The sequence below is a fragment of the Filicampus tigris genome, chromosome 8 (assembly GCF_054856515.1).
Source record: "Filicampus tigris isolate MCC_2025a chromosome 8, RoL_Ftig_1.0, whole genome shotgun sequence".
Lineage (NCBI taxonomy): Eukaryota > Metazoa > Chordata > Actinopteri > Syngnathiformes > Syngnathidae > Filicampus > Filicampus tigris.
The window spans coordinates 12,726,935-12,754,708 of record NC_141224.1 but is presented as its reverse complement, the minus strand read 5'-3'; the positions used below and the strand labels follow the sequence as shown (position 1 = coordinate 12,754,708).

The window sequence follows — 27,774 nt, the reverse complement described above, 5'->3', positions numbered from 1 at the left end:
GCATGTTAGTTGTGAAAGACAGACCTTCTTCTTACCTTACACCTCATACAGGTAAAACAGGAATGTGCTGGTGGGGGCAGAGAGGAATTAGGGTTGCACAGGTCGCCTGTAACAAATACACAAAAGCAAGCCATGAAAACATTTGGCAGAGGAGAAAAATACACTCCTGTACTCAAATGCACAATGTTTTTTTAATGTTATTACGAGAAACTGAAGAATGGTTTTATCACTTGTTTTTTACTCAGGCAGGCATGAGTTATTCATTTTTATTCCCAAATTGAAGCCATATGTTACGATAACAATGGCAGCACAAAGGAGCATTGCAATTCCTAACTAAGCTATACAGTAAAAAGGAAGAATACAACTAAAACCAGGCCTCAGTCCTGCACTGCAATGCTACAGTAAAAAACAAAAAACAAAGACAACCCCCACGATTTGATTTCCTATTTTTTAGAACCAGCCAAACAAGTTCCTGCTTTTGCTGAGAGCGGAAAAACCCTGCCCTGCGCATCACGGTCACATCGGAGAGATTACAGAAAACAATTCGAGACAAAACGAATAAAAAAAGAGGTGATGTAGACTGAACAGCGGATAAAACCTGGACACAATTGTCTCCTGGGTAAAATACGACTTCAACCAGTGTGGCCAAACTTGAACACGTCATTTTTAAAACTGACAAATGGGACATAGGTCATGAGGCTTAAAAAAAATAAAAAATAAATCGGTATGTATAACATCATTTTTAAAACTGACAAATGGGACATAGGTCATGAGGTTTAAAAAAAATAAAAAATAAATCGGTATACATAAGTTCTTGTTTAATGAGATACACGAATAAATACTTTTAATAACCAAGTTTAGGGAAGAACTGAAATAAAATGACTCTTGATAATGTAAATGCTTTTTGGGCCAGATTAAAGAGGAAGTCAAGCCTAAACTTTTCTTTACAAGGGTATGTTCTATGCAGGCCTACTAGTCCAAACACGGCATTCTGATTAATATTGCATTTGTGGAATATGAGTTAAGCAGTAAAATCCACCCCTTTTTGTCCATCTCAGTGGGCGGCCAGTTTGCCACTTGCTGTTCGACTGAAAATGACATCAAAGTTGCTCGGGTCTTGGCTAACGGCCAATCACGGCCTTGCTTCAGAAAACAGGTGAGCCGCGATCACCTGAGCAACTGTGACAAAATGGCCAGCCCCTGAGATGACTAAAAACAGGTGAATTTTGCTGCTTAACTCACTCATATTCCACAAACGCAATATTAATCAGAATACCGTGTTTAGAATAGTGGAGGCGCATAGAACATATTGCAAATAATTTTGGGGGTTTGACTTCCTCTTTAAAGAACTACATACTTCGCCCACTTCTCACACATACACTTGAATTGAACAGTACAAATGTGTTTTTCTTTAATAAAAACAACAGTGTACAACTAATATGAGCATCTTAATTCACGTTTAGATTTAAAAAACAACAACCACATACAAACATACATCTTTATTGAACATGAAACAATAAAAGGAATGGAGATTTTTACTTTTACCAAAACAGCACTCACCACTGAATAAAAAAAAAAAATGCGTTCAAATGCCACAAGTGTGTTGACAACTCAGAAAGTAACTTTTAAGTAATATTTATCAGTACCAAGAAATATGGCTGAATTCTTGAGTCAAAACATGATGATGTTTTTTAAAAGGCCTGAGTCAGTGAGCCCTCACAAAAGTTGAACAATCACATGTATAAGCAGCCTTCAGGTCATTCTGTTCTACCAATCCTCTACTCTGACTGTCAAACCTGCCTGGAGTGTAGACATTCATCTTTTTCAAACATGACACTGCAAATTGACACATGTAACATCGTAAAAAAAAACAAATAACAATAAAAAAAAACAACCTCTCACTTGGCACACAAAAACAACTTGACTAAGAGAGGTAACTTTATCATGGCATATAACATTAGCAGCATTAAACATACATGATTTACAACTAGAGTTGCAAAATTCCATTGATCTAAAGTTCGAAACCTCTCATGGAAATATGGGAATTTTACTAGAATCGACTGGAAATGTTGCATTGGCTACTGGGTGTGTGTGCGCGAGCGTGAGAGTTAAAACGTGAAAAAAAAAATATTATGACATACAGCAAAAAATGTAAATGAGGCAGAGCATTGAAAAATATTCTCTTCAAATGTCCAGTTAATTCCCATTTATTCTCATTCCCATGAAAGGATGTCAATCTTCCAAAATGCCCGGGAGAAACATCCGATGGAAGTTCCACCCCTTTACTTACAGCCAGCCAGCAATGTGTAACAGCATTCGGTAAATGAAAGCAGGAGGATAAATGCGGGCATGTATTTGGCCATGTCACTAGAGCGCAAGGAGAGGAGCACCTGAGGAGTCTGTCTCTGTGTCGTGCAGGTACGGCGAATAGCCCGTGGCGCTGCTGGAGGAGTATGCTGAAACAGACACACAGCTATTATATCATCTCAGAAACACTTGCTATTGAAAATTGACACACCTCTGTCAAAAAGTATGTGGGGAAAACCGTGGAACAAAGATAATGAATTCAACAAGCAACTTTAAATGAACAGCAGGGATTTCTGGTTGTGTATGCCAGTTAAAAAAAAAAAAATCTCCTGCGGTTTTGATACTGCATGTCTGACTGTGGGAAAAAGCGGCAAGACAAGACTTGTTTAACATGCATATAGAGAATTTTCCATACATCCATTCTGTCGTCTCCTGTTGAAGTTCATGGGGGAGCTGGAGCCAACTTTGGGGAAGAGGCATCATAAATTTGATTTATGGAGTTTTTTTTTATCAGTGTGATTTTTTTTTTTGGTGGCTTCCATAGTTGAAAGCAAAAACAGTTTTGAAGAATGTCATTGGCATCTGCAAACGGTTAAAAAACTGATTACAATCTAAAAATCAAGAAAAAAGTGAAGTGCTGTTAAATGTGGTCATATTTCATACAATTATGTTATACATCGGGGTTTTATATACACTATAGGAAATCTTACATTTGATACATAAATGCTAACGCGGAAGGGTGACAATGCGAGGCAGCAAGACAAAAACGTGTAACGCGACACCTCATCCTTTTACCCGCCTCCTAGCAGACCAACAACAAAAAATGGGCTGCTGCACCGTAATACACCTGAAATCCTAGTTAGCCTCTAAAATAACATAACAAACCACAGGACATCCTCTGGCATATATTTAACGGGACTTGATCCGCTGCGGCAGCGGCAAGGGGTGTCATGTGACCGCTCGGCGGGAGGGGTGGACGGCTTGATCGGAGGGTGTAAAGTAACCGAGAAATTAGGGGATTGTAAAACGCACAGAAAAAGACAGGAATGCAGCTCTTTCACTGTTACTGGGTGCTCTATTACTGGGAAGCAGGAAAGAGAGGTGGCTGCGGGGGTGGTTCTGCAGCTTAATATCAAGTGAAGCGAGTGAAATCGGAATCACCGACAGACGCCCGTTTAAAATTAGAGACGGACCGGCCTATAGTATGTAGTATTCCCCTCCGGAAAAAACTCAAATGACGAACAACGGAAGGATACCCGCGCTGTAGACGGATGGCGAATAACGGACGCTCAATCTGTTTTAAAACGCCGAGCTCCGATGCTTAATTTATCTTATACTTTCTTAAAGCGCCGGGTCCCAACCTTTCTTTGCACCACAGAGCATTTACATTCACTAAAATTACATAAATTGCCAGGGAGGTGTTCAGGGTGGCGACAAATATCAAACACAATTTCTGCACTTCGTTTGTAATGCATTACAATGTTCAGCCTAGCCGGATTTTTGGTGTAACACATCTCCTAGCCTATCACGGAACTCTGCGGCCATTTTTTTAATGGAGCCTTACAGTATACTTCCTGTAATGCCCTGCCCCCCACATAGGAAAGGAGAGAGAACCACAGTCACGGATGCACCTTTCAACCTTTTATTTAACGCAGGGCGAACAGTAAAAGCAAAAAGACGCAATGACCTCACTTGCGTAAAAACTGCTGCTCGCAACAGCTCACGCACAGATACTCACACACCAGCTCCATAACCATAGCAACTGCCCAACCTCCCTCCAGTTCGCCACATCCGCCCTGCCAGGAGGCCCTGCCTCTTTAAGGCACACACTTAGGACTGAATGATCTCACGAAAAAGACTGAATTGCGATTTTATATATTTCTGATGTACAGTAAAATTTACAAATATATGACAGAAAATGAATTTTAAATTTTAAACCGGTTCAATAAAGCAAGAACTACTGCTTGCTGTCACAACTATACAAAAAAAAAACTATATTAAAACTGAAACTATATTAAAATAAAAAGTCACATGGTCTCTAACCGTTGCAGATTTTCGCCTATTGTGTGTGGGTCCGAAACATTTACCCCCGTAATGAACAGGGGCTCACTGTATGCCTAAACATAAATAAGTAAATAATAAACATAAACGGAAACCCGGATGTTATTTCCTGACATGATCGTCCCGTGACAACCAGTTGCCACACATATTAAACGGAGCATACTTGAAACAAATACCCATTTGCGATCAAGACTTGCTGTGTTTTATAACGTTTTAAGACTTCTGTCCTTTTGTTGAAAGTGAACGAACAATGTTTAGATTTTTTGGGTCCTTGAAAATGGGACACAACAAACACTGACATCCATCCAATTTCTATATCGCATATTCTTCATCAAGTTCGTGGGAGTGATGGACCCTATTCCAGCTGAGTTGGGGTACACCCTGGACTGACCAAACCCGGCAGTGGCAGGACACATATAGACCAACAACCATTCACATTCACACCTATTGACAATTTAGAGTCTTCAATGAGCCTAGCATGCATGCTTTTGGCATGTGGGAAGTAGCCGGAGGACCTGGGGAAAACCCACAAAAAGGTGGGGAGAACCTAGAAACTCCACACAGGAAGCTCGTAGCTCGGACTCAAACACTGGAACTCAGAACTGTGAGGCAGATACATGCAGACTCTTCCACCATGCCACATACCAAAAATCGGCATAAGTCTGCAGGCCCGATTCTCATATGTCTCTAAATGTCTTCGGTCTCCTGAATGATTATCTTGTGCTGTATGTTAAGAGTGATTCCCTCCCACGATCTGCTCAGAAAACGGTCGGGGCCAACAATCAAAAGGATGAACTTTTTACAAACACTTATGTGTGGTCACCGCCGTATTTAGCCAATCCAAGTACGTGGAACTAACTGATAGCTAATCAGGAAGCTACCTGAAGCTTATATAGTAGCAACTAGTTATGTTGAGTGTTTGTTTACCATGTCTCAAAAGTCATTTGTCACTGTTAAAATGACAAGGAGAAGAGTTTGCAACCACAATGCAGTTACCAGACCAGAACTGAACAGTTAGCCTAGCTTCTTCTACTGTAAGTGTTATCTACTATCTATACATCTACAGCTACTCATTTTTCTTCTTGGTATTTTCCAACAGGTCAGTCTTGGTATCATGACAGACATCTGGTTTGGGGGAGGAGACTCGAGAGTGTCTGCGGAGATATTATTGTGTTTGCGGTGAGCAATTATTGCTCACCTTGAGTACACCACACGCTATAAAAGCAGTCAGTACAAACTTGCCCCTTTTTCCAGTCATGTTCCTCACAATTTAAAAATCACTGAAGATGTTAAATCAGTATACATGTAAGTAAGTTGTTTATGGTTAACTGGCGCATTAACAAAACAGTACCTGTAGAGAGTGCATTAATGTACAGGTATATAATATGTCAAATAATGATTTTGAAAAGTTAATTTGGGGCACATATCCAGTTCTTTTTTTGGGGGAGGAGGGCTCGCAGACCGGTGGCTGTGTCTTAGAGAATTGCTTTGGGGCACTCACTTCTCCCGCTGTAATGTCTCATCTTCCTCGCCAACTCATCCGACGGCGTCTGCTCCGACACTTTCACCTCTGGAACTATTGATGGCAACAAGAAGAGACCAAATGAACAAATGCTTTAAAAACAAAACAAAACACTTAAGTTCAAGTGTTTCTTGATGTGTGATTTTGAAGGCAGTATTTAATGTTTAAGTTAAATACATTTCCATTTAATCTTCAAGAATTGTTTGACTTTTAACATTTATTTCGGTACAAATCTTATTTAACTTTGAAGTGCAATACATTTGAACCGAATCATTTTACATACATTTTTAATTTTCCCTAGTTAAGTGCCGTGTTAACGTTCAAACTGCATTGTATTTAAGTGTATTTAATCTTTTTTTGATGACCACATAGGCCTAGAACACTACTCAGCTTTAATGGTGGAACTTAATGGGAGTTAAGAATTTTTTGGGGTAACACTTGGTCTAAATAGTCAGAAAAAAAAGATGATTGATAAGAATTTGTTAATTGGGTGAAATAGAGTGTTAACCGATTGGGTCATTAAGTAATTGAGGCGAGATGGAGTGCACTACTTGGCATCAGCTAAGGCCTACATCCAAGCAGTCGTCCGATTTAGGTCTGGAACGTATCCCCCACAATACACGTGGGTTCACTGTCATCAAATCCATAGTTTAAAGTTTAAACACTAACATTATGTCACAACGGCTAGTTTACTATGCCATGAAGAAAACATGAGATTCTTACAGTCACTGCTCATGAAGGTGTTGGTCATGGTCTCGTTGCCGCTGTCCGGCAGAGTGCCATCGCTGCGGCCATTAGGACGCTGTCCGGCAGAATGCTGCCTCTTGTTTCTCTTGCCCTTGCGGGTGCTGATGCGGATGACGCCATGCACCAGCTTGCACTCGGCCTCCTGCTCCTCAAGGTTGTAGTCCTGAGCGATGCTGTATATGAGCTCACTGATCTCGTTGGTCTTGCGGGAGAATGACGAGTCGGAGGTGCACTTGGCCAGCTGGTCAATCTGATGCAGGGCGTAAAGTTCCAGCAGCTTCTTGGTGATGAGCGAGTCAATATCCGTGCCTGTGTCACTCAGGTCATCCAAGTCATAGTCCTCACGGGATAACAAGCTGGTGTTGCTGATTGGCCGCTGGCTTTCCCACCGGCCCGAGGCTCGGGTCCTCTTGGAGGCCATGACCGGATATCTTACTGATTGACCTGCGATGCGCACATCCGGATAGCGGAAGCTGTCGCTTGTGGGCAACAATTTAACAGATTTAGTGGACTTGCTGGGCTCAAAAGATTTGCCGCCACCGGGGGAGTTGGTCACAGCCATGCCATTAGGAGGGTGGGACTCACTACTTACTTTAGGGGGATGGTCTGTGGAGCTCTCGTTAACGGGCAGGCAAGGCTCTCGGCTGCCATAAAATCCACAGGTCAATACACAGCAAATAAGGGCCTTACAGTCACTCCAGCCCATAGAGGCACAGGAGCCACAGGCATGTCTGTTGGTGGGCGTGTTGTCTGCCGAGCCCGGAATGAAGCCAATAGTCTCTGAGCCCTGCCTGGCGCCGTTGCGCGGGTGTGCTTTGCGACCATGTTTGGTCTCTGAGTAGCGGGAGTGGTTGTTGTGATGATGCTCTCCGTAGCGATCCTTGTAGGAGTCTGGGTGGGTTGTGCTTTGCCTGAATATTGTCGGGGCCTGACTGTACTTGTCTACTCTGGAGCTGTGATGCTTGTGGTGGCGTGATGCCTGCAGGGCCCCAGTGCTGTGGCCAGGCATGGCTCAGAACCCCCCTGACCTGCTTGAGGAAGGGGTGGGGGGAATACACAAGTAAACATCTCCTCAAAATGTTCTCCAACAAGTTAAATCCATTTGCATAACCGGTACTCATTCCAGAAATGTAACTGGGAGGCCTCTGCTGGCCTAAACACGTTCAAAAACCATGACCTAAACTTACAGTCTAAATTGTAATATTTTTTCCATTAAAATGTGTATATTTACAACAGTCTATTCTCTTCATTTTGTAACAATTCTCTTGGCAGTACTTCTAGTATTTGTGTGTTGGATTTTTTTCTTGTCCAATCAGATTTCAGCCGCTATGTGCTGGCACATCAATCTTCCCAAGGAGTTTAGAATGAGTAGTGCCGGCCATTGTAAGAAAATATTGTAGCAAGGGGACTGTTCCATTAACCATAATCAAATTTGTCCTCACAAGACCAGCAAACTGGCCCTGAATGACGTCAACATCTTTCTGTTCTCTGGTTGGCCACAGCAACACATCAACTAGTATAGTGATCCTCATAGTTTAATAATTAGCATCCTCAGTGAGTAAAATGTATTTTCTTTACGTGTATTATGTTTTTTTTATGTTATTAGATTCTGAACTGCCCCAGATGATGTAGCTACATGGCACAGCTGTGTGCGTGCTGTGCTGTTACATGTTTGCATGGCTGGTTTCAATAAATGCGATGTGAAAGCGGTGGATTAAGTCTCTACTGAAGGCCCGGGTCCCAAATTCCGCAGAAAGGTAACATGGGAACGTTACTACAACTGAATGTCATAATGCAGGCTCATTTTCGTCCCGCCCTTGTAGCCCGATCATTGGCAAAATAGTTACACACCCAAAACGCTACCAACCACCCCGCTCTTAAACGCCAACAAACAAAACGTGTACTTACCGCATAAGAGTAACTAGTTGAGTTTAACTTGTATGGGGGATCCAAGAGCGGAAGTCGCAGAAAGAAAAGTTTCTCTACTTGCGCGTCAAACTGAAAAAATAATTAACACCCGACCGCATACAAAAAGTCTAAAAAGTCAGGTTGCGCTCGCCAAGCAAAAAAAATCGACCTAAACGAAAAGCAGCTCAACTACAGAAAATTATAAGTGGACTCATTCGCGTTGTCCTTTCGCGTGAACTTGTTGTCGTCCAATGTTTGGCTACTACCTGCGGCTATAGCTAATCCCTGGCTGTTACCGCAGGTAAATGGTGACGTCACACGAGGCGGGTATTAATGCGCAAAGGGGCGGCAGACGACATCAACAGCAGGCACGCTCAGCGTGGATGCAGAATACTGTACTTATAAGAAGTTTAAAAGAAATCCTTCGAATTTTTTTCATCAATATACTAAGCGAGGGGACTCTCACTCTCATCCGTGCTGTACATACACACATACACACAAACAATGTGGCGCACACACAGCCGAGCCAGCAAGTTATTTCCAAACAAAATCTTTCATTCTGCCCTATTTTCCCCACTGTGGAAGTACTTAATCACCCTCAACTTCCAATGGAAAACAATAGCGCTACCCTACCTGCAGTGAGTCACATAAAGTCTTGTAGCTGCACACAATAGAAATAATCATGGCAGGACAAAGAAAAAAGAAATACAGCAAACGTATTCATTTCATGAGTAATTCACATTTAATGCGAGTAGCTCAGAAGCAGCCTGTGAAATATGAATTACAGATTATAAACTAATTAAACTTCTTTGCCGTAGGTACAATGAGGATATAGTTAAATATAGAGATTTGTAATGTTTTATAAGTCACTATTCTATAAGCTACTTAATTCCCCTGCGCAAATTCTAGGTCATTATATAGACCTGCAGTATATAATGTGCTACCATACAAAAAAATGTATCAAAGTTTGGCCTTTACAAAGATTATTATTATTATTAGTATAATAATAATAATAATTATATAATTACACATGACAGGCAGCACAGTGCTATGGCGGTTGGTTACACTGGTTAGTCTGCCTCATAGGCCTGAGGTTCTGGGTTTGAATTTTTGTAGTTGGGAGTTTGCATAGCCGCTCCTTCACACACACACAAAAAAAAAACCCACATGCTTTTTAGGTTATTTGAAGACTTTTAAACTGTGTGAATGTGAAAGGTTGTTTTCACAACAAGACAAAACTTTTGTGCCCTATAATTGACTGGCAACCTGTCCAGGGTTTTTCCTGCTATCCAAGTCATCTTGGATAGGCTCCTGCTCACCTGCGACCCTAATGAGTACAAGCTCTATAGAAAAGGAACAGATGGAAATACTTGCTTATTTATGCATCCATCCATTAATTTTCTGGAACTCACAAATGTTGCATCCGCGGAGCCACCTATTTTATTTATAATTATTATAAATGATTAGAAACTTATTGTCAGTATGATCCAGTGCTATTGCACACTTCAGCATAAGACAATGGACAAAGTACTGCCATAATAGGAAATATAGTAATAATTAACGGTGTCAATAAAAAGTGTACATTGATATGCAAAGATATCTTTGCAAAGGCAAAAATCTTGATACTGCTCCTGTATTGGGTCGCATGATTGGGAAGAGTACCTAAATAGCAGTTCAATCATTATGTTAACTAATGATATAATAAAAACACACCAAAATGACACATGTAAACAAACTTATTTTCGCATGTTTGACAATCCGCTGCACTCTTTTCTATTAAAATACACGTTACTGCATCTAAAAGAAAAAAAAAAAAATTCCAGTCAGTGCCATTCAAGCACAAAGGCACATTCAGGGTTAATTTTATTACGTTTAGCTGCAGTAAGTACATGCAGAAGCTCTGAGACAACAAAACAAAATGTAAACCTACTGGCAGTAAACTAGCCGAATCTACAAGACATTTCTAGCTTCAGAAGGCGATTTTAGAGGTTTGACCTGTGCGTCTTCAGTAAGTATACAAGTGTCATTCGGTGGCTGCTGCGACAGAGATACTCCAACATGCTGACGTTCCCTGCTGACGCCGTTGTGAGACGATATGTGCCCCAAGCGTGGGTCTGAGTCAATCTCATATCGATAGTGATATCCCTCCATGACATCATGACATGCATCTCTCATTTCGATTATCCACCTCTTCATGCCTTTGCGATTCAGGTAGAGCACAAAGAGGAAGACCATGCCCACAAAGCCAAGCACGAGCCCAAGGAAGACGTAGGACGTCTGAAGGCTAAGGTCAGAAATTTCTGCTTGGGTGGGAACAATGCATCCGATGGCCCTCAAACCAAGTCCTCGGACCCGGCTGTTGGCTAAACCCTTTGGCGAGTCGCACCTCACGGAATCCACATCTACCTGAGCCTGTGAATCGTTCAACCACGCCACAAAACTCTGGATCTCACAGGAGCAGGAGTACGGATTTTTACCCAGAAGGATCCGGATGTTCCCGAGCTTTCCCAGCTCTTTGAGATCATCAGTCCCGAATGTCCTGAAGGCATTGTGTGTCAAGTCAAGCACCTCCAGGTTGTTCATGCCGGAGAAGGTGCCACTGTAGACTGCCAGCAGAGAGTTGTTGCTAAGCAAGAGCTGCTGCAGACTGAGCAGGTGGGAGAACATGCCCAGGGGCAGCAGAGCGAGGTGATTCCCGGAGAGGTCAAGGCGGAGGAGCCCCCGGAGGTCCCCCCAACGCAGGGCCGTGGTGAGGTCTGTCAGGGCGGTGAAGTTGTAGAGCGAGCGGCTCAGGTTGAGCTCCTGCAATGGACTGCCGGGGATGCTCAGAGCTTCCGGATGGATGACTGACAGCTGGTTGCCACTGAGGTCCAGGAAGCGCAGGTTGATGAGGGTGGAGAAGCTGTGTGATGCCATCTCTGTCATCCTGTAGGGACAACTTCTATGGTTAATCATTTGGAAAATGTATGATCGTAATAAAGAAAATGCTCTTGTTAGATTTACAAGATTTTGTTTGAATGTGGATCTCACCCATTATTGCTTAAAATGACACTGGAAACATTCTCCAACTCTGTAAAGGAATCAGGTCCAATCCTGTGAATAGTATTCCCCGTGATGATGACAATTTTTGCGTGTCCTGGAATAATCTGTGGCACCATCAGAAGATCCTTAGAGACACATTTCACTGTGCGTGTGACAGCAAAACACTCGCAGCCACCGGGACACTCCGAGCACTGGGACTGGGCACAAAAAAGTAATCCCAAAAGCCCCCAGACTGCAGAAATACACATTGCTAAACAGTCTCCAGTGAACAACTACAAAAAAAACAAAAGACAGAAACCGGAATAAATTACACTAGAGTCTGTATTTTAATGCGGCGGGTCTCGCAAAGTAATGCCAAAATGAGCAAAAAGCACCCGAGCAATAGTCCCTCCTCATCTGCTGCACTCTGGGACTAAAGGGGTCTTGTAAATTGATGGCAGTTCTTGTAGTGCAGAATCTGCTGGATGAAAAAAGTGTGTAGTCCCCTTAAAGCTACAGCGGACAATCAGAGCAGCCACTGGTTGTGACCTCCACTGTACAATGAAACAGGAGAGAAGTTATTACGTGGCTAACAAGACGAAAAAAAACGTATTCTGTAAAAACATGTATTCATGACAAAAATGCACTTTAATAGTCAATATCACTATAAAGTGCCTTTAGACTTGCCCATTTCAGCCCAAAATGTGGAGCTTTTTCCATTGATTGTTATAGTAATAGTAATACACGTGTATTACTGGATGTTATGGCTGTTGAAAATGTATGCATATAAACTGCAAGCAGAAAATGTATATGCAAACTGCAAAATATGTGACCTTGCTGATAGAATGGACATATTTGGCTAATGTTCGCACTTAATGATCACACAGCGGACTTTCACTAGCATTATGATTCTATAAGAAAGTTTAACAAGTATACTGTATTTCAAATTTCTTAATGTTTTTGTATCAATTGATATTTCATTATGGCAATGTGGACATATTATTCTTGACAACACCCAATTATGGACATATGATATAAAATGCAAAACATATTTTTTCTTTGTCGAACTGAAAACATTAGGGGTTCTCTTAGGGGCAGTTACACTGCAATGTCAGGGTGGACAGCAATTTCTAGGACACATGCAAGTTCAATGATTTTTAAAAATAGAACATAAATGATCAAAAGGACTTATTACATTAAATAACTTGTGGAAAATAAAACAATGTAAAAAAAAAAAAAAAGATTTACTATTATTTATGTGTGTTTACAGTACATGCATTGTAGTGGGACGTGCAAATGTTTGGCCACTTATAATTGAAACCTCATATTTCATTATTCTTATATATTTTCATGATGACAGTGATTATGGGGACAGCAAAGGCACTTTATAGTGATAGTGACACAATAACAACATGATATAGTATTGCTTGTTGGATGCTAAAATTACATTCCTTAATGAAGATGTACACTTTCTAAGCATTGAACAAAAAAGGCAACGTAACATTTAAAAAAAAAAAAATAAATAAATAAAAAATAAACACAAATATCTACTCAGGGTCATTTTTACTCTGGCGGGTCTTTCATCATTCTGTCTTTGGTAGTGCTTCATGTCACTTAATCTCTTTAATAATTGATGAATACTTTCAGCATTGATATTTCATGGTGATTCACATTGTCATTTCCATTTTTCATCACTGAAATGTACATTAGCCAGTCTGGAAACATTTTCATCATGAAAAATACATTTGAATGTCATCATCACATCACTCCAAGGTATCGTAAGAGCCTGATCAGATAAGAATGCAAAATTTGCTTGATAAATAGGCAATACTTTACAGCGTACGAATCACCACTGCTAAAGTCTGAATCAAACAATGAGATGTGTCAAATAAATGTGCATAAATGAATCTCCTGGTGTAGTGCATTACTGAAGGTTGAATGTCAGAACGACCATGGCGATTACTACGCAGAGAATGACGAAGGGCATCCAGGTCTTGAGGAACGCGGACCAGCTGAAGGATACAAAGAGGGTAAAAAACGTTAGAGGGCTTGTCAACTACAACTTGTATATTGTGCAACCCCCCTGCTCCCTTCCGCTTCCCTCCTGTATCGTGGAGAGACAAGGACATGGCCCAGTGTCTTTTCTCCCACAGCCCCATGTTCATTGTCCTACTGTCCTTACCCCCACCCCGCCCCCTCCACCAAGCGCAGGGAGCCCCAGCGGAGAGGTGACCTCCAGTTGTGGCACAAAGGGGAGCGCTTCTGTCAGTGATGAATTGCACAACTCCCCCTGTGTTAAACAGACTCCTGTGGCGTGGGAGTGGACGTGCGGAGGCAGCACAAACTGTGACGCCAGCGTACTCTATGTGGGTCAACGGAGAATAATGAGGGGGCGACTCTCAGCCATATGCCTGGATGGGGCAGCAGAGCGGGCTTAATACATGTTTGTGTGCGTGTTTGTTCACTAATAATGCCCAGACTTCAAAATACACATGGTGAAATGAATTAAATTTTAAATCAAACCTCTAAAGTTGAAGAAAGATGCTACTCAACCTCCACTTTGTTCTTTTTTTTCTTGTAAAAAATACTGTCAATTTCAATATTCTGTGAAACTACTGTATTGTCTTCATAAACCCTTTACCAACTGCAAAGGTGACGTTTTGAGAAACAATTGAACATTCACCACTGTCATACAAGTGTGAAATTAAGTTAACAGTGCAATAATACCACCAAGTAAAACCACAAACCTGTTGGTGACGCACGACGTAGCAAACGAGGAAGTGAAAAGTAGGATTGATGAAGATAAATCAAATTTGTGCATCACACGTTCGATTACTGTAAATTGACTGAAGAGTAACGTACAAATTACTCAAGTTTAACAAAACTATTTGGGAAAATTCAGAGCAGTGATATTGTTAATTCTTCTTGACAGACAATTCTTGGCTCAATTGTGCTTTAATTAAATGGGGCTATAAGTCTATGTATATGAGTCAGTCTCAGATTCTGACAGTAAGATAACTGTCAATAAATATAACAGTTTCATAGTATTACTTTAACTTAAAAATTACTGTAAAATGTTTGTGTATATAACTTTTTTTTACCATTGAACATGCTCTATAGGCAAATTTGAAACTAAAATTATTATTATTTTTAAATAAGATCAAAACGTAGCACAACAGTTCAAAGTACTTATTTCTCAAAAACAAGTAGCTACTTCTCTGCTCTCTATAGTTACAACGATAGTTACAGTACCTGCCTCAATAATATTTTTTTTCTTCATCTGTTAAAGCTGGTTGCAAACCTTCATTTCAAGACAGCCTTATAGTAATTTCATGTTTAGGTTACCTTGAATTGGCTAAAGAGGGATGTCCCGCTCTTATAAATCTGATATGTAATTGAAAGTATTGCCTCCTATAACAGCAACTCTCCCAAGCTATATATGAAATTGCTTAAACAAAATCCCACATTAACAGTACTGACATGTTCATTCATATTGTAAAATGACAACAAGAAACTCATTGCAGCATAGCTTCTTAAACTTCTTGAACCGTCCATTAATTGTGTACCCATGTATCAAGATACGTATCAAAATCATATTTCATTGGAGATGTGCAACCCCTAGTCGCTAATCAATAAAAACTAAACAAACAGAGTGGTTCTGTGTGTGTCGGTACTTGATGAGTCTCTAAATTATTACTACAAAACAAAAGCGATGGATATGGACGATCTGCTCAGCTAATAGTGAGCGCCTGTAGAGCTGGATCTCAATCAATTTGCAAGTGAACTCTAGTGCAGTTGAATTAATGTTGGTAAAAAGGGAATGTGTTTTGAGTGCTTACCTCACATATTTGCCATGAATAAGAGACCCAAAGCACAAGTTGACCATGTTCCAAGAGGAGCTGTTGTCATAGCGCATGAAGTTGAGGGCCATGGAGACATGGGAATGGCAGTTATCAAAACACAGGTTGTGCTTTAACAAAAACAAAATTAGTTATTCAAATTATAATTCTGATTCAGAATCTATGAGTCCAGACTGTTATTTCGTACCTGCCTGCCTTTGTATTCCTCAGATGCATCATATACTGCTTTGTCCCAAGTTGCAGCACCATTGCCACACACTTTGTTCACATCAAGCTTCCAGTACCTACGTATGGATGGATTTAATTTAATCGTGGTCAATGCTATTGTTCCTAACAGCTTTTCACTTTGATGACTTACTTTGTTGGTCTCCCGAAACCCATATTGTCCTCCTGGAAAATTGAAACAGTCAGTCTAAGAATATTGGATTTCTGTAAAATTAATGACTATGGCACTGATTGATCAGCGATACCAACCGAGACAAAGTAAGATCCTGCAAAATCTCGTATGATTCCGGAAGAGGTGCATATCCCCATATGGCCAATGAAAGGCAGCACCCACCTGCAGCATGAAAACAGACGTAATGTCTCGTGAACACAATACGAAAACGCTTGTTCATTTCATAGAGCAGCTAAACAGTGAGGGGCAGTGAGATTCAAAGTTACTTAATGCCCGCTGGTGAATAGAATGATGTAATCCACGAAGCAAATTCGCGAACGCTGCTAACTAGCTAGTCGCTCGAGTGGTTAGCTTCTTACGATAAAAAGGGAATGGGAGTCCAGACAATGCAGTACGGGTAGCGGCTGTTCTTTTTGTCGTTTTTAAACAAATCTCCGTGATAGGTCTTCATGATGTCGACGGTGTGCGCATCCGCCATCACTGATCGACCTCTGACGGGTTAACGATGACGGTGACGGTGATGAACAGCAGGCAACTAAGCAGTGCGTAGTCGCCTCACCGTGGACGGACGGATTAGTGGTCCATGAACGCAGCAGCGCTCAAAAGTAGCCTTTTGAAAGCAAGACTTTTTGGACTCCTTGTCTTTCACAATTATAACATGGCATGCGTATTGTCGCAATATGTCGGTTCAAGGAAATGGATGGATGGACCTTATGATTCTTGCATTTCAAATCGTGACATGCGTATTGGCCACTATATAAGTGTATTTAGAAAGGACTTCATTATTAAAAGTACTGCACTCAAATGCTAGGAGTAGGATTAACTACCATTAGGGGTGGGCCGCCTCGTATAACAGAAGCACGTACTGACTGCAACCTATTCTATTTGTTACATGATATTAAGTTATTCCTAAATCTATTCATTTTTTCCCATACTTATTGATGGTCATGCAGAGCAATTATTGTTACAGCTGCTTTGACAAGACAAACATAATACATTTAATAATTCGCATCAGGTATTTTATTTATTGTGTATGTTTTCCCTCATTTTATTCACAAAATATTCTGAACTGCCCCAGATGTACGTACTGTTGCATAGTTGCAATACTGCGATTTGCATATTGGTTTCTAAAAGGCATCGCCTACTTGTGACGTACACTTCACTATAGGCCCACTTCAAGAAGTTTGCCACAGAATGACGAAGTGGTGGAAAAACACCATGCTGGTAGGTTTGGCTCTTTCCACATGCCCAGGGACCTTTGGGGCTGAACATATCTGATTCATGAAAACTGGCTTGTTTTACTTTTGAGGTCTGTTCATCATTCACGCTGCCCAGTCAGCTGCTAGCTTCATCACTGTAAACTCCACTGAAGCTGGGTCACCTCGTTACCGTACAATATATGGCATCTGGGTTGCCCTAATGGTGATTTACTCTGCACACAATTGCCTCAGTCAGCAAAAGCAGATAGTGAATATGTCATTGATGTATGAGCAGAATACCAGGTTGATAGCATGGCCTCACTTTCAGTACATCTTAGCTAACCTAATTTATTTTCCACGGTCTGTTGTGTAATCCTTCCACTGTAATCACAAACAATTTAACATAGAGCTACAGGACAAAAACACACCAGCAAGTGTTCTGTTATTTTATTATTTAAAGTTTGTTTCTCTGTTTTCAACAAACAGTATATGATTCTTCAAAGAGAAACAATTGAAACCAATGAACAAAGTCAAACACAAGGAAGCCTACTTTTGAATGCATTAACATTTATTCAGTTTATGGCATCTAAGTGTAGAGTAGCCAAGGATGAGTGCTAGCGACACACAGCAGTTGTTAAGAAATACTTGGCGCGTACTTATCATATCCTCAAATTTAGCATGTGTCCAGCTTTGACAAACAAAAAAAACATTTTCACACTAAATTGTATTTGAAATCAAGAGGACTTAAATTGAAAATTAACCAATTAACACATATGGATCAGTCTGTCTCTGGCTGAATGAATTATAAGAAAACATCCCACTTTGGGGATTAAACAAACACAAATCTTGGCCATTTGACTGGTGGAGGGCAAACTTTGGCAGAAGAAAATCCTTCCAGGCTTGTAAACAAAACAATGCTCATCCATATCCTTGCAACTTTCAAAAGATGAAGCATGACATTTCATTCCAAGGTTCAAGAACTCCAACTGAAAAGTCAAGACTCCAAGCAACAAGCCGAGTGCGCATCCTCTCTGAGACGCGTGTGCACTGCTGGAGAGCAGACAGGAGATGCAGCAAAGCACCTTCAACTGTGATATGATCCTCCAACAAGGTCACTGCCGCTGCAGGACCACACTGACCTGAAAATAGGTCATTGGGCACCTCTCCTTTGACCCCCCAACATAAACCTGAGGGAGAAGTGCAGAACTTGTCCATCTGTGTGACAAACCGGGGGAGATGTGCGATGTGTCTACCTGACAACTCAGAGTAAGTTGAGAGGCTAAAAGTGTGGTTTAGAAGCGTCTCTCCACGCTTATATGACTTGCACCCCCTGCAAAGATCTCCACCAGCCCTCGTAGGATGAGGGCAATGCATAGTGTTGAGACGTGACATGAAACTCTAGTGTCTTTGATGGAAAAGAGGGCAAATTAGGGCTCAAACAGAAAGCTTTGCTTACACGGTCGTCCAAACTTGGTCCTCAAGGGCCGCTCTCCTGGCTCTTTTCCATCTCTCCCTGCTGCAACACACCCGGTTCAAATGATCAGCATTCATGATCCTGATCATTTGAACCAGCGACCATCAGGATCATGGATGCTGATCATTTGAATCGGGTGTGTTGTAAACAGGGAGAGATGGAAAACAGACAGGATAGGCGGCCCATGAGGACCGCAGCTGGACACGCCTGGCTTACTACAGAATTCATTCTACAGAATGGCCATCAGCTTGTCTTAGCTCGGTCTACATTGCACTTGTCCATCTGAGCTGTCCTCGTCATCAGAACCATCTGGGCCTACGCCACGCAATCCTGTGATACGATAGCCCATGTTGAGCAGCATAACCTCCAGCGGATCTGCGTTCATTCGCCGCTGGTTGGCCTGAGCTGCACCTTCCATGTCCTCTACCACGCGCCCATTCTCACTCTCGGTCTGTGAGGAAACAAAGGAATGAATGAGTGATGAAGACAGAGCTGAACACTGTATCTGATGTAGGGGAAATTTATACTTTTTGGACATTTTAAAATAAACATCAAACAAAAAGTTTAGAAGGGGCAATCAATTTACAATTGTTTCGATTACCACTGTACTTACCGTTGATTTGATTTTTATATTTATGGTCTACAAGTGTTTTTCGTACTAATAATATTTATGTTTATGAATAAATAAATGTTTAGAATTCATTATATCAGTCTCTTGAACTCTTAACATCAAGTACCACCAAAAAAAAAGGAGCACTTCAACTACCACCATAATGACCCACATTAAAATACAGTAGCATAGTTTGGTCTAAGTGTTCATAAAAATAATACTGCAAGTCCTGAACACTTTGCTCAAATATACAAAAATGTTCAATACAACTGAACTATACTTGGGCAGTGATTCTTTCAAGTACCACTTTGAAAATCGTTGCCTTATTTTAATAGTTTAAACAATAGATATACCACACACTATGATCCCAAAGCAGTTATTTAACTGCATTATCATTTTAAACCAATCTTATAACATTACCATTCAAAATACATGGCTTACACATCGTTTGATTTAGGAGAAAGTGCACCAGAAGCGCATATGAACGTACATGCACATGCGACAAAGACTTCACTTTTACTAACAACCCAGACTAAACTTAGCTTCTCCCCAACATACAAAGCTTGTCTTTCAGTTTAAATGACAACATATTTGATTGACACCAATTACTGTACTACTCTCCTATTATCTTGGTATCTTGGAGTGTTTCGTAGTAAGTACAAAAATGTCAATAAGTGACTTTTTCAGCACATAGCTGGGCACAGATTCCACTGAAAGGAACACGAACAAGAGAATTACTTTAATTATTATTACTGTACTACTGTGTTATTGTAGGTTAGCGATATATTATAGTGTCACTTGTGTACACATTTGGGTTGCATTTAGGAAAGTAATGCTGGTATAAATTACCCCGTGTTATGTGCATTGTCCCATGTAAAAAGTGACAAATCTTCACAGCCTGTGCCAAACGGCTTACACCTTACTTGTTTCCCATCCAACTCCCAATCAATTAATGTAAACACCAATAAATCCCAGATCTCACTGAGCGGTGCAGGTTTGCGAGTGTGTGCGCACGCAGCAAATGTTTTTTTGTCAGGGTCCCTTCAAGGTCGCAAACACGTTTGCAAACAGTTTTGTGAAATTGAAGTGACTTTTTGAAGAAGTTTAAAATTTCCTGGTGACAAGAAAATCTGTTTGCGACCGTTAAAACAGTTGGCGCATGTCTGGCGAACGTCTTGGCGACCACTTAAGAGCTTGAACGAACCCAGGCGAAAAATAAACATTCCGCCATGCGCAAACACTCGCTAACATTCGCCACTAAGTGAGAGCAAATACTCGCCAACCTTCGCCGCTAAGTGAATATATGGGCTTAAAACTTTGATGCATTAATCCAAACACAAATTGCCTACCTCTGGTCTGGGGTTCCATAATCGGACCACAGGGTCAATACCACTCGAGGCCAGGAAGCAGTAGCTGGGGTGGGGCTGCAAACAGTTGACTATGGACTCGTCCCCCTGCATGATGCGCACCAGATTTGTTGTCTCCTTTTCCCAGATAAAGAACGAGCCATCGTCTGACCCGCTGACGATGTACTGGCCTTTGCTGCACAGATGAGATTTGGAGTCAGACTGACCCCATAAACTTGGAATTACACAATTGAGTGACCGTTTGATATTGGTGTTTCATTCTGCTTTTGATGCAAAACTAAAGCCATTGCTTTTGAAAGAGCAGTTGCTGATTTTTTTTTTATTTGCACTGCTAGCAAGCGCCCCTGAGTGAGCTCTCATCACTGACCTTCCAAAGAAGTTAGCCTCTTTAATATCCGTGGTGGTGTTGCAGTGACCACAATATCTGTGCTTGTAGTCCAAGCTTTGCTCTCTAAAAAACAACTCATCCTTAGGGATGGGGTCCATCTGATTAAAAGAATGGAATCGGATGGAGCTGTTGGACTTCTTATCTTCTGCTGGTGAGAGATTTAAAATAATGTAACTCATGGAAACGCAAGAATAAGCATTTCATCTGTACTTGTATAGAAAATAAAATCAAGAACAAAACAAAATTGCGACTTATGCCACGTGCCAGAAGAAAATAGCAATCAAATCCAAGAATTTCCTGCCATTTCCACATAAACTTAATTAAAACATTACGACATTTATTACTGCCGCAAATAAAAATGCTATGTTTTATTATTACTGTATCTCTTTTTAGATTACTTAAAATGAAAATGTGGGCCAAGGAAGGTATTTTGTTATGTTTAAATATGCAATTTGGGACCCCCGCCCTGACTTTTGTTAACATTTTTATACATTTGTACTTTATACAAACTGTACATTTCCAAAATGTATCAGTGCATAATAAATTAATTTAGATGACAAAATTCAAACATACACAGGAGATTAAACATTCAGAACCCAATTAGAATTGTTTGACCTTGGCAGATATTTATGCTCCTCTTATGGACATTCCAGTTTTAGCAAATGGCAATAAATGAGGAATGAGAAATATATCGCTGGGGCCGGGCAAATACCTCATAAGTCACATTTTGGTGAATTTCATATTGTTTCAAAAATGTATACTACTGTATTTGTCAGTCCACACTCATGGGTGTTATTTTTACACATTATTGACCAATCTAAAGTGTACGGCATGCTGTCTTTCACGACGCAATGCAAATGGTTGAACAAAAAGTGAAAAGTCACACTGAAAAGTGACTAATTTGGAGGGAAAAGGTTTTGGCCCAACACAAGCGATATTCATTTCAAAAGGGACAGCATCAAAGAGCTTTAGCCATTACGCCCACCTGATTCTGTCTCTGAGAAAAAGAAGGCTTTGATATCTTTATCCAATGCATCACATGCACTGCTGTGTGCTTGCTCAGGAAACTTTCCTTTGAAATCGTCGAGGCACTGCAGTGCTTCAGACACATACTTCAACTCAAAGAGACACCGTGCAAGCCTGAAATGAGCCTTCAGATGTTCCGGGTTTAGAGTCAGTGCCTTCAGACAGTCCTTAAGTGCGTCATAATGGTCTCCATCCCTGATACAATTACAAACACAGAGAACGGAGACAAATTCATTGTGTGTTTTTCACATACGTGCGTGGTCAATAAAGAGGATTCTGAATAGAAGATGATGACGCTTTCGTGCAGGGATATGACATCGACATAAAACGACGCCTACCATTTCCGCTTCATGTAGGCTGCAGCCCGGTTTCCGTAGAGCATGGCATTGCAGCTGGAATGATGAATTCCTAGACTATACAATTGGATGGCCTGCGTCCAATGCTGCCGTGCAAATGCATCATTTGCTTGTTGTTTGATCTTTTCCAAATGTGGAGGAAGATCAGAGGAGCTGCAACAGCCAGAAAGAGCACGCAGTATTTTTAGCATTTACTGTGCCTCGTTTACATAGGCTCTCTTGTGAAAGGATATGCTTCTAAAACAAGAATTTGTGGTATGTTTTTATGAAATACTTTGCTGTTAAAAGAAAACCATTGAAACAAAAACAATGAAAGTGTTAAAGTCAATGGACAGTATTAATATTTACCTAAATTCCTTGCTTTGGGTAAACTGAATATGGCTGGCTGGCAAATGAATTCCATTGGCGATGCCATTGGTTGTCCTCCCATCCTGCGCATTCTCTAGAATCCAAGGTGTCACAAACAATACATTGCATCCACTTTACTTACTTAAGTTACAACACTGAAGCTACTCTAGAGCCAGAGTACAGACAAATGTTTCCTTCCCCATTCCAGCTATGACAGCTACAGGTAAGACTAGTCTGCATAGTGTGCTGGAATGTTTGTGCAGTCACAAATTTGTGAGGTCAGATGTTCTTGCCTACAATCTGTGCTAATTCACCTCAAAAGTATTTGCTGGGATTGAGGCCACGTTTCTCAAGCTCTTCCACAAACTCATTCATGCATATGGACTGTATTTTGGAACAGAAAAGAGACTTGCCCAAATTGTTCTCACAAAGTTGGAACTAAGAAAAGGATTGTCTGTGCCTAAACCCTCTATTTCATAAAAATTCAGTTTTAAAGTGCTCAAAAGAGAGCGAAACTATTTCATTTCAAACAGGTCTTTGAAAGACTTCTAAAATATTATTTTTTTCATTTTTTTGTTTTGTTTTTGACTGGTAAATGTGTTAAAGGTCAGGGTGCAAACATTTTTCAGAGTCTGTTAAAATTCATATTCTCATTGGTAATAGGTTTTATAATACATACAAGTCACTTCCTGCAAGTTGTCAACCACAGATTGATTAGAAAATAGGTTTTACTTACTCGTTGTATTCAAACGACAGACGACACACTCTGAATTGTATTTAGTGATTACACTGCTGTCTACCAACGACCTTATCACATTTTAATGACAGTTATGCATTGTAAAGGGGCTTCTAGAGGGCTACAGAAAAGTTTTCAATGTTTGCACTCTGACCTATAGGCCCTGTACAAAACACGGACCCACCTGTTGATGACTGGCACGTTTGTGGAAGCAGCAATGTGTATGGCATTTGTTTACATGTCAAGTCAAACAGATACACCTAGAGAACAGTAAACACACAAAAACAGAAGTTAGATTTTCAGGACTGATTTTGGACTGTGCCCTGCGTAGAGCAGCTCTACCTGTTCCCCGCCCATGTTGACAAGTAATTCAGTTCCATCTGGACTGAAAGTGACATAAGTGACCACCAAGACCCTCAACCGGTTATTGTAGTCCATCAGTTTCACTGGCAGGTGACCTGAAGAGGGTGAGGGAACACACGGACAGAGAGAGGATTTGATGCCACAATGTCCACAACAGTCAAGTTGTAGTGAACTATACACATGATTGATGAATGCGATTTCAATACCTGCAACATAATACTGCACAGCTTTATCCGGGATGGGCTTCTGATTTTCAAAGAAGGTGCGCACAGCAGATGACTTCCATTGGCTTAGTGATTTTCTGTTTAGGGAGAGGGTGAAAATGTTTTACACCCAAGTTATGATCTCACAAATGATGCGGTGGATGCATGTTTCCACATCAGAGCAGCGAGCGCCAACCCACCTGCAGTTATGAATCATGCGAATGTCATAGAGACGTACAAAGGGACCGTTGGCCCCAACGGCCATGTAATTGTTGTCACGTGGATTGACAGCCAAACACTTGGCCTCCACCAGCTGACCACAGAATTTTGTTAGGTCAATCAGCACCTCGGAGCGTTTACTGCTCTCCCGCAAATCGTATTGTCTGCACATGCAAGGGAGAAGTAAGCATTGTGTGTGTGTGTGTGTGAGAAAGGGACAGGGCGGGCGGGAGTGAATCAGCACAGGATTGCCACTGAATCAATTGAACAAAATAATCCCCGGGGTTCTTACCTGATGATACCATCCTCTGCAGCGCTCCAGAAAGTGTTGGGCCACATGGGCGCGGTGGCGATGCGTTTGACCCTGTTGGTATGATCAGAAAACATATGGATGGTTTCCTTCGCTGTCAGGTCATGCACGTGGACCTTAGTGTCCGCAGCACCGGTTACCAAAATTCTGTCTCCGGAGTGAGGGAGGAACTGTGTGGAGAAACACACATTCCAATTAACTGGGAAGTGCAGACAAGCAATGAGCGTCCAGTGTTATTATTTTATTATGTTTTATGCCTTCATACTAAAATAAGTTATTCATATCTTCATACCTGTAAAAACATTTGACTTACCTTTGACTTACCTACATTAGGACAGGTGATGTGTGATATTTGTTATGCGAAGTGTCCAAAAAATATACATTTCACAAAAGTTATAGGACTAAAAGATACCTTTACAGCAGTGTTATTAATATTATGGAGTTATTTAAAATGTGCTGTGTGTCCTTTGTGTGTCAGTCATCTCATTCCCCAGGCAGGTAGGATTTGCTCTTTTGCACATTAACAAATTTCAATGAACCACTCATCCAACTATTGTCACTACTCAAACATAACTGATATTGCTGGCTAGGTTATTACAAGAATAACTTGATGAAATGTACATCCCATCCGGTTATTTCACAGGATTTTCATTATGTGTTTTGATTAATGCAGGTCTTTCTGTAGTGTAAACTCAGAGCAATCAAAACTTGATCCACCAAAGCTTGAATGAGCAAATGTTTGCTAGCGATTACCTGCCACTTAATAAATGGCCAACAGCGCCACCTGACGTACGAGAGGTTCATCGGAGGAAAAAAATGGTGAAGTCACCAGATTATCATACGTTACCATAAGCGTAGTTAAGTCATTTATTCATTAAATTAAGATTTATAGAAGTGTCACATGATTGGCTCAGAAGTATGACTGAATTCTTTGGATGCTGTTTATTAATTAATGCCACTCTTGAACATAATGCAATATGGAATACATTATAATAAAATGTGATTTGTCCTACCCTCCAGATAATCATGTTTTAACATTAAATTCAAATAAATAGAGAAGTCATAGAAAGGTTAAATTAAAGGAGCAGTCAGACATAACAAGTGCTAACTTTCCAAACAGCAACTCTTATCATTATGAGTAACCAACTTCCAACTTGCCATTGACTGAACCTCTCAGCACACCATTCTTACCTTAACAGAGAATATGTTTGCTGCATGGCCTGTGTGCATAGTGGTAAGCTTTTTGAGTCGGAATGGATCCCAGACAATAGCGTGTTGATCATCCGAGCCGGAGGCCAGCAGACTGACAAAGGCAAAACAAGGATTTGTTTATAAAACTGAACTTTAACGTGTTTGTGGTATAGTCCAGAAAGCATTCTCGCTTACTCTCCATGTTCATTCCATTCCAAACAGTTCACGCAGCCCGTGTGGCCCTGCACAAACACACAGAATAGTACAAAAATAAATGGTCAGTCTTGCACCCACAAATGCTGATGCAGTGTCAAAACTCAAGACCCGCGGGTCAGATCTGGCCCTCCACAAAATTTTATGTGGCCCCTGCAAGTATGCCACAGTCTTTCCTTGACTTATGTTCAGTTTGAAATAAAAATAATAATCAAATGCATGGAAAGTTATTTAACGTGGGTGTGTTATTTTGACAAACGGTTGACCGATCTAAAGCGTTGACTTGCTCTCTTTGATGGTGCAATTGTGGTTCAAACATGCCCCCATCGTTTTCCTGAAAAGGGATAGTTTTGGAGATGTGAGGATTAAACCCAACACCAGTAATATACTACATTGGATGCATGATGTTGATGCCTTGCTTATTCTTCTTTGTGTTGTTGCAGGCCACAATGAATAATTTTAATCTGTAACAGTGGCTGTACCTTGCCACTTTGAACACTGAACCCACAAGAGAAATTTGCACTTTGATGCATTTTCTTAAAAAGAAAAGATTTAAGATGTTGATGTGTCATTTTAGATGTTATCTTTCTCTTTTTTTCTCTCTTTGTTTTGGAATTTTGTTCCATTACTGTACCAAATGTGAAAACCAAGTTACTGTATGTACTGTACTATGATTTTTGAGGCACCGTTATAACCCCCAGGTATTTACATGTATGTAGTTTGACTGTTAGAACTGACCGCCTGAAGGTAACCATAACTACAACCTGACACCCCTATTCTGGCGCATGCTCAAGCACTTGCTGCAACTAACCTGAAGCTCAGCCTCCAGGCCAAGTCTCTTGATGAAGGGGTCAGTCACATGATACAACCTCTGAAAGCCTGACACTCTCTTTTCCTGCATTCACATCAGCAAAAACAACAATAAGATATTAGAGTATTTATCTGAATCAATAAGGATCACTAAGGTCTTCAGCATTGATCGATTACTCACCCGGATCTGCCTGTGCAGTATATCTCGGGTGATGTTGACGTTATTCATGACTTCAACACAAAATAAAAATTAGAAGTTGGGCAGGAGGATCCAGGTCTCCCAGATGACAGGTGGACTATAGTTCTTGAATGTATACTGCAAAGACAGTAAACATTAGGACATGGGAGATGTATACATACATCTTTGTTTATACATAAAATAGAGCGTTGGCTGATCGACAGACTATGGTTTAGAGAGGAGTGGCAAACACCGTGGAACTTGCTCGCGTCAACAAGACGAGTTTATTTACCCGATGGCGTTAGCTGTTAAGCTAATGCAGCACTCTGATAGTGCTAAGATCAACTTCACACACCATCAGCACCATTCGAAACATTGAGAATCTGTTCGTCTTCCACAATATGGAATCATCTGAGCTGCCCGGTTTTGAAAATGGGTGTCGTTTACCAAACTGCGTTAGCTTATTTCGTTAGCTCTTAGCTAATCAAAATGTCACCGGCAGGGTTTTTACAACCTTTGCTTTTGATGACAACTTACGACTGCGTATGCAAGCTCGCTGTCCTCCCTCTACCAGAAAGTCCACTGTCGAGAAATGTCGACGTCAAAAAAACGTCATAAATCACATCCTTACACCATTTTCCCATAAACGCAACACACACACTCCCACTGTGTACTATGTCACTGAACACAACTTAGTTAGTTCCGCTACTTGAGACCCACACTTCCGGTTAATTTTAATATGGTCTAAAATGGATTAAAATATATTGTAATTAAAATAAGTTGGCCAACATGATTTCAAATCAGGCCTGTATAAACCATTCAACAATTCGTAATCTGAGAAAAATATTAACACAATTTAATATTGCATTGCGTGTTCTTTACACCACGGTTCCCACATTAGTCTAGAAATGAAATAAATAGACAAATTCATTCACAGTTATTGTTCATTGATAATGATTT

General features: G+C 40.8%; 4 protein-coding genes across 8 annotated transcripts; all 4 read right to left on the bottom strand.

Moving 5' to 3' along the window:
• Positions 1-1,484: 1,484 nt before the first annotated feature.
• On the bottom strand, positions 1,485-8,892 carry kdf1a (keratinocyte differentiation factor 1a). Of its 2 annotated transcripts, none has more exons than XM_086038929.1 (4): positions 8,546-8,892; positions 6,614-7,668; positions 5,870-5,944; positions 1,485-2,456 (listed from the first exon to the last, which is right to left on the bottom strand). In XM_086038929.1, exons 2-4 carry the CDS (start codon positions 7,644-7,646, stop codon positions 2,368-2,370), a joined length of 1,197 nt encoding a protein of 398 aa, XP_085895055.1. In that variant the 5' UTR covers positions 7,647-7,668; positions 8,546-8,892; the 3' UTR covers positions 1,485-2,367. The 2 variants fall into 2 exon arrangements, with proteins under 2 accessions (XP_085895055.1, XP_085895054.1); XM_086038928.1 differs by having other exon boundaries at positions 6,614-7,665; positions 8,546-8,891.
• A 1,499-nt stretch (positions 8,893-10,391) lies between these two features.
• Positions 10,392-11,838, bottom strand: LOC147143766 (trophoblast glycoprotein-like). Its single transcript, XM_086038861.1, has 2 exons — positions 11,576-11,838; positions 10,392-11,471 (listed from the first exon to the last, which is right to left on the bottom strand). Exons 1-2 carry the CDS (start codon positions 11,833-11,835, stop codon positions 10,496-10,498), a joined length of 1,236 nt encoding a protein of 411 aa, XP_085894987.1. The 5' UTR covers positions 11,836-11,838; the 3' UTR covers positions 10,392-10,495.
• A 52-nt stretch (positions 11,839-11,890) lies between these two features.
• LOC147143765 (transmembrane protein 222-like) lies at positions 11,891-16,409 on the bottom strand. The gene is made up of 6 exons (XM_086038862.1): positions 16,183-16,409; positions 15,901-15,985; positions 15,785-15,816; positions 15,614-15,710; positions 15,406-15,536; positions 11,891-13,578 (listed from the first exon to the last, which is right to left on the bottom strand). Exons 1-6 carry the CDS (start codon positions 16,299-16,301, stop codon positions 13,491-13,493), a joined length of 552 nt encoding a protein of 183 aa, XP_085894988.1. The 5' UTR covers positions 16,302-16,409; the 3' UTR covers positions 11,891-13,490.
• Positions 16,410-17,454: 1,045 nt separating this feature from the next.
• wdtc1 (WD and tetratricopeptide repeats 1) lies at positions 17,455-27,500 on the bottom strand. Of its 4 annotated transcripts, none has more exons than XM_086039032.1 (16): positions 27,352-27,500; positions 26,818-26,952; positions 26,638-26,721; positions 25,809-25,855; positions 25,614-25,725; positions 24,405-24,592; positions 24,094-24,276; positions 23,897-23,991; positions 23,670-23,785; positions 23,512-23,587; positions 22,592-22,685; positions 22,226-22,396; positions 21,847-22,082; positions 20,841-21,009; positions 20,456-20,648; positions 17,455-18,947 (listed from the first exon to the last, which is right to left on the bottom strand). In XM_086039032.1, the coding sequence occupies exons 2-16, from the start codon at positions 26,863-26,865 to the stop codon at positions 18,750-18,752; spliced, it is 2,010 nt and encodes a 669-aa protein (XP_085895158.1). In that variant the 5' UTR covers positions 26,866-26,952; positions 27,352-27,500; the 3' UTR covers positions 17,455-18,749. The 4 variants fall into 4 exon arrangements, 3 of the variants coding, with proteins under 3 accessions (XP_085895158.1, XP_085895160.1, XP_085895159.1); XM_086039034.1 differs by having other exon boundaries at positions 20,841-21,006; XM_086039033.1 differs by lacking the exon at positions 27,352-27,500 and adding an exon at positions 27,107-27,339.
• Between the last annotated feature and the right edge of the window lie 274 nt (positions 27,501-27,774).